General features: G+C 61.5%; 1 protein-coding gene across 1 annotated transcript; it reads right to left on the reverse strand.

The window, feature by feature from the left end:
• Positions 1 to 2,423: 2,423 nt before the first annotated feature.
• Positions 2,424 to 6,106, reverse strand: IRX3 (iroquois homeobox 3). Its single transcript, XM_004744194.2, has 4 exons — positions 4,904 to 6,106; positions 3,607 to 4,726; positions 3,357 to 3,423; positions 2,424 to 2,861 (listed from the first exon to the last, which is right to left on the reverse strand). Exons 1-4 carry the CDS (start codon positions 5,168 to 5,170, stop codon positions 2,807 to 2,809), a joined length of 1,509 nt encoding a protein of 502 aa, XP_004744251.1. The 5' UTR covers positions 5,171 to 6,106; the 3' UTR covers positions 2,424 to 2,806.
• Positions 6,107 to 10,623: the final 4,517 nt, after the last annotated feature.

The following is a 10,623-nucleotide window of genomic DNA, read 5'->3' on the forward strand; positions in this document are numbered from 1 at the left end:
CATGGGATCTTTTTCGTTTTGATCGCATTCTCTTATGGGGGTCATTATAGGGCCATGTGAAGGGCCCATGTGTTCTGTGGGACACAGAAGCCACTCCCAGGTCCCCCAGCTTTCCTCTGGCAACCCCACACCCCACCCTTCCAGTAGGGGCAAAACTGGTCTCATCCGGGCACCATTATCCCTGGAATGAGCTGGTCTGAAGAGGTGAGCCGGCTGCAGGGTTTACACTAGAGAGTCACCAAGGACAGGGGACGGGTCAGACCTTTCCCAGAGCTTGGCTTGGCCTCTCCACACCCACCTCCCTGTGAACAGATGCCTTCCGTCGTCCTCCCTTGGTGGTTGGTGGTCCTTCCACGTGGAAAGGCTGTCTGCCTGCTGCTGTGCCCCCTCCCCCGATCGCCCTGGTCTGGGGACTTACCTTTCTCCCTGGTTTGACCTGGGTCCTGAGGTGCTTGGAAGCCACACACCTCATTGTCATGGTCTAGGGGAGTGGGTGGGCAGAATTGTGCCCAGAGGCGAAGAGAGGGGTCTGGGAGTCTGGATTAGTGTATTAGTAAGACCAGGGCTATTTCCCTTCCCTGGGCATGTCAGCACCAGACCTGCTTTGTCTCATCGGCCCCTCCTGCGAGGTAGGCACCATGATTCCCATTTCACAGATGAGGAAATAGAGCACAAAGAAGTTATCTGCCTAGAGTTTCACAGGCTGGAGACTGGAGAGCTGGGTCTGAGCCACAATGAAGCCTGAAGGCACTAGCTGACTGCCCACCTGAAGATACTCAGGCCAACAGCAGAAGGCTCTGCCTGGCCCTGAAACCCTGGCCTCTGACATTTAAGACCCAGAGAGTTGAAGCCCTTTCCATGTGGCAGGCCGCCCAGTGCCTGAGCTGGACCACAGCCCGCTTCTGGGACCTGGGAAGGAGTCTGAACCCCACTGAAAGACCTGGAAGGGGAGGGAGCCTGAGAGACACCTCCCACCTCTTGGGGGGGCGGGCGGGCAAGAGGGGAGTCGAAGCCTCCCTTGGAAGGTCTTTGTTCAGACACCAACCTGTTTCACCAGCGCTCTGGGAAAGGCCGCCAACTCATACTGGCCACCAACAGACCCTCTTTCCCCCTTGCCCCTAGGGGCCACCACACCCTGTTACCCAGGTTCTGTGGGGTTCCCTGGGGGCCATGCGGGGAGCTGCCTGAGTCATGGATGGGGCCTTCCAGGACCTACCCTGCTCTGGCCGGCCCTAGAAGTGTACACTAAATTGAACATGCTGTGCCTTGTTCTATGGCTTTGGATCCGCAAGTTCTTTCCAAACCTCCCAGGGGACCCGCGGGACTGCCACAGGCCCCCCCACCAGGGGGTGGGGTGGGGACAAACACCTGATATCCAGCCACCCTGTAAGTTTACCAACTAAACCTGGGGACTGAGGTATAAACAAGGTCCCTCCACTTCCGCGGCACTCTTCCCGTGCTCCCTACAACTTGTTCAAGTCAGAGTTGGGCCAGGCTGGCGGACTGAAAGAGAAGACAAGGGGTCGAGGAGGGAGCGAGGAAGGGGCCTGCAGAGGGCCTGGCCTGCCCTGGCTGGAGAGGCCATCTGAGGTAGGTGCCTAGTGGCGCTTTCGTCCTGTAGAGGGAGCTCCAGCCCCAAATTTCCTGCCTCCCTCCCCCAGCCAGCCCACCCCCTGATGGCTGGGGAGTCTCAATCCAGGATCCATAGGTACTCCAGCCAGGAACACCCCTGTTCCCCTCCACGGGACCCCAGAAAGCTGTCCTTCCAGGGCACTTGGGAAAAACCCGCTGGGGGTGCCAAGACGCACAGATACTACCAGGACCTGGGTCCCCCACTCTCCATTCGGGCTGGGCACAGTCACCCAGAAGAGACGATGGGCATCCCTAGGCTGCCGGCTCCTCCATACCCTCGCCCTACTCACCGCCACCCCACACCCTTGTATCTAGAAGGAAGAGTCTAGGGGCTCAATGAGGTTGGAAGGAGTTTGGATTGAGCAAACCTCAGTTGTGCCTATCTAAGAATGGGGTTGCTGGAGTGATGAGAACTTTCCACCCTAGTCCTTCAGCTTCCAGACCCTTCTCTGAGTCTTTCTGCTTTGTTATCAGAATAGGCTCTACCATGGACCGGCTGGGTGGGTCCAATCACCCAGGCTCCTTGGAGGGCATCGTGTCTGTTTCCCCGCTGTCTTCTCTGCCCTTTCCCATGGGCGCCACCGGACGTCTGCATCTGCCTCACCTCCAAGGGCGAGCCCAGGCCCACCACTTCTCTGTCTCCTCCGTCACTGCTCTCTTTGGAAAAAATGGTCTTATTCTCCCTTTCCGCTGATCCCAGAGACTCTTCAAACATGGGGGGTGTGGGGAGTGGATAAAATAAAACAGAAACCAAATAGATCCATCGTTGGGGGGGGGGTCAGACAGGCGGCTTATAGTCAAAGTGGCAACAGCTCATTTATTTAGCCAAAAATAGATACTTTCTTGTACAATTTGGTTCACACATATGTACATTTTGCTGTATATACAAAAAAAGTCAGACCCGCTTATTCTCACGGAAACTCCACCCCCCAAAATCAACCAAACCAAAAAAAAAAAAAAAAAAAACCCTCACAAACTCAGCTAATGTGGGGTACAGAAGCCACTTGGGGAGGACTCAGGGGGACTTGCTTTATTTCTTTTTTTTCTTTTTCTTTTTTTGTTTAGTTTTTTTTTTAAGGTATTCATACACGGACATGCTTACAAGTCATAACTATACAGAGCAATTTTTTTTTTACAATTATTACAACGATTTAAAATTTTTTAAAAATAAGTACTAAGACGAGGAGAGAGCCGAGAGGACCAGCGCGGCATCCAGGTGGTTCTGGGGCCTGGAAGAGAGAAGCAATGGTAGTAGTAAGAGTAGCTAGCGAGGCACCGGCGCTGCCTAGGATCAGGAGACCCAACCCGGGGACTGAGGCCACAGGGAGGTCTGGGAGGTGTCTCAGTGTCAGCTGCGTTCCAGCGGCAGATGTTGGGCTTCCGGTTTAACTATCAGAAGGGCAGGAAGGCATCAGACCCGAGGTCTCGGCTGGAAGACCCCTGAAGGGGCGTCCCAGAGCCGCCGCCCGCTCCAGGGGCCTGCTGACCCGGCCGGGCTCCGGCGCCCACGGCGCCATACCCTGGGCCGTGCCCGGGTGCCAGGACTGGGATGGCCAAGCCGGCTGTGGGCCCGGGGGGGGGGGCACGGAGGGCTGTGGGGTTCGTACACTTGTTAAAGCGCGTCCCGGCGGCGTTCCCCCGGGGCCGAAAGCCGAGTGGGCCTCAGCGTTCGTTCCTCCCCCACTTGCCTGTCCCACCATTGCCCCTACCGCGGGGTCTCTTACCGCCTGGGCACGGGCTGGAAAGCTGTCTTGAGTAACTTTTTCTCCACTTCCAAGGCACTACAGCGATCTAAGGGAAGCGGGGAAGAAAAAGGAAGGCCTTTAGAGCGCTCCATTCCAGCACTCAGGGCCGCTCGAGGCAGGCGCGGGGTGGTAAGCGTCCTGCGTCCCCGGGGTCCTGCCCATCTCCGTCTGCCCCCTGGCGACCCCCAGAACCCACCCCCTCCCTCCGCACCCAGCGCTCAGTAGTCACCTGTTACGCCCTCGGGCTCTGCCGGTCGAGCGAAGGCGGCGGCGGCGGCGGCCGGGTGGCCCGCGGCTCCGGGAAGTCCCAGCAGGTGTGGAGGGGCCGAGCCGAGCAGGGAGAGCGGGTGCGGGCGGGGCCCCGGCGGCGGGCCTGGGAACGGCCGGTTGGTCCAAGCGGGGAACTTGCTCAGAGGCGCCGAGACGAGTCTGTGGGCCGCGGCGGCCGCGGCGGCTGGAGAGAGCTGCAGGGCTGGGGGCGCGACGGCGGCTCCAGGGGGAGAACCCCCGGAGCCCGGAGGCGAGGGGCGCGGGTTGTCCGGGCTTGTGGCCGTCTCGGCCAGGGACCAGATCTTGGGCTTCTGCAGGGCTGAGGCGGGCGCTGGCGCCGGAGCGCAGGGGTCCAGGCCCGCAGGCGGAGAAGGCGGAGAAGGCGGAACCGCGGCCACCGGCGGTGGCGCCGAGGCCAGACTCAACACCGGCAGTGGACGCTCCTCTAGGCCCTCCGAGCTGTCGTCCGAGTCGCTATTCTTGGAGTCTGAAATGGGTCTCAGGCCGAGGTCGCCGTCCCTGTGCGCTGCCCCAGCCAAGGCGAGCTCAGGCCCCGTGGCCGCGCCGTCTAAGTTCTCCAAATCGATCTCCTCGTCCTCGTCGTCGTCCGCCAGGCCCTCGCCCCCCGTGTCCTCCTCCTCCCCCACGAGCTCCTCCTCCTCCAGCTCCAGCTCGCGTTTGCTGTCTTCTTCGTCCTCTTCCTCGTCTTCCTCCTCGCGCTCGCTCCCGTAGGCGTTGCCCTCCTCATCGGTGCGGCTGCGGGGCGCCCAAGTCATCTTGTTCTCTTTCTTGAGGCGCCGGCGCGCGTTGGCGAACCAGGTGGACACCTGGGTGAGGGTCATCTTGGTGATGATGGCCAGCATGATCTTCTCGCCCTTGGTGGGGTAGGGGTTCTTGCGGTGCTCGTTGAGCCAGGCCTTGAGCGTGCTAGTGCTTTCCCGGGTGGCGTTCTTGGGACGGGACGGGTCCCCGAACTGGTACTGGCCATACGGGTAGAAGGCCGGGTGCGGGTGCGGAAACGCGGCGGCCGCGGCCGGATGCGGCACCCCCGGGCTGTCTTTCAGCTCGTACTGCGCGCCCTGTACGCACATGGAGAGGGAAGGGACACGCGCGGAGGGAGCGCGGGTGAGCCCTAGCCGTCGCCGCCTCCACCCTCCCGGCCTGGGCCGCGCTCATCTACTCCCGCGCGCTCACCTCTTCCCGCGCCCCAGCTCTCCAGCCCTCCCCCACCCCACCCCGGCTCCCTGGGTGCTTACCAGCTGCGGGAAGATGGGCAGCTCGGCGGCGTAGGGCAGAAAGGCACCGTAGCCTTGGGCGGCTGCGGCAGCCGCTGCCGCCGCGGCATAGGGCGCCCCGTACACAGAGGAGAGCACGTTGGACAGGGACCCCGAGGCGGCCAGCTCCGAGGCTCCGGCTCCTGGGCCGCCCCGGGCCCCAGCGTTGCCGCCGCCGCTGGCGGCCCCCGGGCGCTCGGGTGGGTAGAGCGGGCGGATATACTGGTATCCGAGCTGGGGGAAGGACATGATGGCCCGCGGGGCACGGACGGAGAGGGGGCCCGGCCCCCGGGGCCGCCCTGCTCAGCGCCGCCCGCGGGCTCCGGCGCGCATCGGGGGCTGGGCCGGGCTGGGGCCGCGCTGCCTCCCGCGCTGAGCTGCGCTCCGCGTTCGCCTATTGATCTGCTCCGCGGCGGCGGCGGCGGCGGCGGCGGCGGTGGCGGCGGCGAGCAGCCAGGTCAGGTCCGAACAGATTGGCGGAGATTCCCGGGGCTCCGGGCTCTGATTGACATTTCTACGGGCCCGCAAGCCCCTCCTCTCTGCGCCGCGCTCCCTCCTCTTGCCAGCCCGAGCAGCCTCTGCCCGCGCCTCGCTCCTCACTGCCCTCCTCTCCCCGAGCAGTGTCGCGCCTCGCTTCCTTCGCCCTCTAGTTTTCACTCCCCCTCCTCGCCCTTCCTCTTCCCTCCCTCTCTGCGCTCCTCTTGCCCCTAGGATCGCTTCCGCTCCTTCGGGCTCTTTCACTCTCCTGGACTCTCGGAAACTCTCTTCCCTCTCCTGCTTTTCCGTTCTCTCTATTCCTTCTCTCTTCTCCCCTTTCTGCTCCGTTCACTCTTTCTTCTCCCCTCTTTTTATCTCTCTGCCTAGTCCCATAACTCCCCCACCACCCCCACCCCTACCCCTGGCCTCGGCGGCGCCCCGGGCTCAGGCGGCCTAAAGTTGGGGACACTTAAGGTGCCGTGCGGGGGGTGTGGATCCGTGGATCGGTGTCTGAGGCTGTGTCTGTGTGTCCGTCCCCGCCCTCACCTCCTCCCCTGCCCTTCCCCAAATCTCGGGTCTGACGTCTCGCCCTCTTATTCGACTTTTCCTCGCGTCTCCTTCCCGAGTCGCCAATCGCCGGGGCGCCTTCTAGCCGAGGCCGCCCACCCCGGAGGATACTGCGCGCTGGGCGGGGCGGGGCGGGGACGCGAGCCCAGGCGCTCGGAGTCCCTGCCCGCCCCCTCCGGCCTGCGCCGGGAGGGGCAGCGGGAGGCGCTGGCCCTCGGTACCTCTCTCCCCGCCCCAGGGCCGGGCCTGGGTCGGGACCGGATCTCGGTCCAGCGTAGGCGCTGGGGCTTTCCTCGGCCCGGGCCCCCTTTTCGGCTTGCACCTCTAGATGCCAGGCCACTCTCAGCGGAGTAGGGAAGAAGCTAGAGGAGTGGTACGAGGGGGTGCGTTCTAGTGGAGCCTTCAAAGGCCATCTCATTCCCCAGGGGAGAGAGCAGCCCCCTACCCAGAGCACCAAACCCTGAAATCAGCTACTTTAACGGCGCCTGTGTCCGGGTGCGAACCTCTTATTAGAAATGGCGGGCTCTGCCTCGGCAGGGGCTGCAGTGTGGACCCCCTGGAGACCCTACGCTGGGATGTGGAGCCTAGCGGCGTCCTAAGCGGGTAGGCGTGGGGGGAGGAGTAGAGAGCCAGGTGGAGGAAGCTCCAGGAACTTTGCGAGAGCGCTTCGAGAAGTTTGTATATTGGAATTTTTAGTCCGGAGACACCCTTCGTTTCCCTACCCCTTCCTCTGCTCCCTGGTCACCGTGCCAAACTGTTTTCTTTCTGTAGAGATCCTATCACCGTCTCGGGTGGGGATGGCAGGCAAGACTTTTGGTTATCTGTGGGATATTTCCTCAATCAAACCTGAAATCCCAGGATCCCAACGCCCACCCTCACGGATGAGGGCGTGCAGCCGACCGCGGGATTGAAATTCCCGGAGTCGCAGCGACTCCGGGCTAAAAGCTTTAGGCCGCGGCGGCGACCGACACACAGGCCAGGCCTGCAGCGGTAGCGCCCCAGGGACAGCACGGGGGCGGTAACTCGGTCATGGAGTGGCCAGCCCCGGCTGTGAGGCGGAAACTGGCCGCCGCGCGCTGATTGATAGAGGAATTGAATCCGAATTCCACCAGAGCGGAGGGATCGGAGAGCCTCGGCCCGCGTGTCTCTCCAGTCTAAGCAGCTCTGGGCAGGTCCAGTTCAGGAATGAACTGCCAGTTTTGACCCCACCCCTCACTCCCCGTCTCCATTCACCGGTCTTCGCACAGGGCAGCGGCTCCAGAGGAAAATTGCGGGGTGTGTGTGTGTGTGCGGGGTGGAGACAAGAGAAAGTTTGGGGGCCATCAGTTTGGTGTTTGGGGAAACTGACGTGCGGCCTTTTCACATTCGGGCGAGGTCTTACCCGTATATCCCTTCCCCACCTGCTCTGCTTGATACCTGGCGTTGGCCATAGCTGGAGTCTCCCCAGAGGAGATGATATCAGGGGAAGCTGTGGCTTTGAAATGTTTCCACGGCGCCTGATTTCGTTTCCAGTTAAACCTCTCAGCCAAGTGGCTTCGGGAATCATGGGGTCCCCTTCTCACGGAAAATCCAGGGGTTACAAAATTGAGGGTACCATTATTTCCCAGAGTGCTTCCTAGGTGTCCGACCTCGAGCCTCGACGGCCCTGAACCCCAAGGTTTGCACCAAATGGTGGCACCGGAACGGAGAGAGCCAAGAGCCAGATCCCGAGGTGGGGAGACTGTGGGGTGCGCTGTAAATGCCCGGATGAAACGCTCACTTTTTAAGACTCAGCTCTTCCTGAAGGAAAAGACAAAACCATGAGCCGGGGAGATGCTTCCTCCGCATTAACCAGCTATCGACCTGGCTGCGTCGAGCTGCGGGAGGTGGGAGAGAGGCCAAGGAAGGGGCGAGGTGGTTCTCTGTGAACCAACCACGCAGGTCCGAGGGCTCCCATGACCCAAAAGGAGAACCCCCAAACCCATTCGCGTACCCAAGAACCTCGATTAATCAGGTCCCTCCCGGCGTCCCAGGTCCCGAGCAGAAGCGGCCTTTCCGCTACCCTAGCGTCCCGCAGAGATCAGCCCTGGCCCGGGAGGTCCGCGCTTTACTTCGGGACTCAGCGTCCTAGGCGGCCGAGCCCCGACGTGGCACTAGCTCCGCAACTCGACCAGGCCAGTAGAACCCGGCCCCGGACTGCACTCTCGAGTTCGAGGACAGCCGAACCATTTCCAGAGATTTCTAATCCAAGGGAGGACGTCAAAGTTTGACACTCACACAGGGAGGAGAAGCAGGTGCACGGGAAGTTGATTTGTATAAGTCATGCGCGCAAAAACGCGCCGCACACAAAAGCTTCTCCGTCTTTTCTCCTTCTTCCAACGTCCCCAGCGCACACACAACGCTTCGGAGGCTTGCTGTAGACGCTCTCTCTACGCGGCCCCGAGTGTGGCAGTGTACGGAGAGGGTGACCATAGCACACGTTTGGTGCACACAGCAGAGCTCGCTGGACTCGCACCTGGTGCCGCTCGGCCCGACGTCTGCCCAGAGCCGGCGGCCCGCCAGGTTCAGGGGCAGCGCCAAGCACTGCACGCGAGCCGCTAGCCACCCGGCCCCCTTTCTGCCCTCTCCTCGCCCAGGCTCACGGTGCGCTAGCGTCCCCGTCGGGGGGCGCCGCTGCAGCCCTAGGTCTCCCCGCCGAGGCCGGTCTTCTGTCCTTCCCTCCCAGAACCGAAGTCCCCGGGCTGCAGTGCGGCCGCCGATCCCTCCGCTTCCTGCAGACGCCGCGGCGCTCGCTCCCACCGCTCCCTCCCCCCCGCGCTCGGGTTACAGGTTAATGAAATGCTCGTTTTCCTCAGTCATTTGTTTTGTTTTCCTGCAAAGTTCTGATAAGTAGCTAACCAACGAAGCTTGTAATTACAATCTTACAGAAACCGGGCCGATCTGTATATAAATCTCACCATCCAATTACAAGATGTAATAATTTTGCACTCAAGCTGGTAATGAGGTCTAATACTCGTGCATGCGATAATCCCCTCTGGATGCTGGCTTGATCAGATGTTGGCTTTGTAATTAGACGGGCAGAAAATCATTATTTCATGTTCAAATAGAAAATGAGGTTGGTGGGAAGTTAATTTCTCTCCGCTCTGTGAAGCGTAGACAAGAATTTAATGATTTAATTACAGTTGTAAGCCCTTTCCATGAGACTTAAATTGAGCTGAGAATATTTTTTTCTTCTCTCTCTCTCCCTCTTCCGCATTCTCTCTCTCCGCTATTAGCAGCCCTGCGGACGCCGGAGTGCGTGGCCTGGCGTCCGCACGGGGAGGGATTTGCATCAGGCCAGAATTCGGACCCCGGGGATCCCAGGAGGCACGGGCCGGCGGCCTGCAGAGCCGCCCGGGAAAGGGGTTGCGGCTCCCCACCGGTCGCCAGGGCCTTGAGATCGGACCCTGGGTCCCGAGAAGCGTCGGGGAAACTTTGGGAGAAACTTTGCCAACTTTGCTCTCGGCGGGGGAGAGGCCGCCCGGCCGGCTGCCGCAGCTGCGGGCCGCGACGCGTGCAGTGGGCCGGGAGTCAGTCCCGGGCGCCCTGGAGCCGGCCCGGCGGCCCCAGGAGGGGCGCGAGGCCGGGCCACTGCCCCTGGCTCCCCGCTGCGCCCTCGCGCGTCCCCAGTCCGCCTGGCCCGCGCCCCCGGGGCTCCGAGGGGCCCAGGACTCGCCGCGCCCAGGATGGCGGGGATCGAAAACCTGGCCCTCAGCGCAAGTGATCTGATTTTTCTTTACCTCTCCAAGATCATCCTTTTTCCACCTGACTTGAGCAGTTTCACTGCCTCCCTCTCCTTTGTTTTTCACCCCCGTCTGTCTGTCTCTCCCACTTTCTAGGTATTCGATTTCTAAGTCATTCATTTTCCTTCTCTTTCCTCCGCTCCCCTCGTTCGTTGTTTTATTTGTTCCTCTGGACCATTCTGCAGTGGCTCCTTCCCTCTGCCCTGGTTTTGCCTCTTTTTATCTCTCTACCTCGGCGACGGACCCTCTCCTTCACCCCCCAATTCTCCTGTCTTTCCTTCTCTCTTTCATCTCAGTCTATGTGCTTCTCCGGTTTCTTGGTCTGTCTCTCAGGTTCTCCTCTGCGTGTATTTTTTCTCTTCTCTTTCTCTCCAGGACGTGTCCCCTCGCCCCCCACCCCCCACACCCCTACCCCCATCCCTACCCCCATCCCTACCCCCACCCCCACCCCGTGGATCTGCCTTCCCCGCGGTGCCCCCTCCTCATCCATCTTGGGAGATGAATATGTCGCCTTATTGGACGCTGAGGCCAGAGCCGGGTGATGGGGCTCGGACAGCCTCGCGCAATTTCTTCATGCATATTGAGGAGATGGTAATGAGCACGTTTGCATTGTTGCATGGAAAAGGCTGCGTTTCCGGCCTCAATTCCGAGCCGGCAAGGGTGGCGAGGGCCCCAGAGAGCCCGCAATGGGCATCGGGCCTTGTGGCCGCAGCTGGACCTCAACGGGATGGCGGGTGCTCGGGCCCCGGGGAGGAAGTGACCTCTCGGAGCGCGCGGCTAGGCCGCCGCCTCCTTGGGCTTCTCCACAAAGGCCGGCCGCGCTCCCCTCATTAAAGCCTCGTTATGGGAACCCCCGCCTGGCTCACTACGGTTCCCTGGCGCCCCCAGCCCATGGGC

This window comes from Mustela putorius, unplaced genomic scaffold (assembly GCF_011764305.1).
Source record: "Mustela putorius furo isolate JIRA1106 unplaced genomic scaffold, ASM1176430v1.1 tig00000174_pilon_pilon_pilon, whole genome shotgun sequence".
Classification (NCBI taxonomy): Eukaryota; Metazoa; Chordata; class Mammalia; order Carnivora; family Mustelidae; genus Mustela; species Mustela putorius.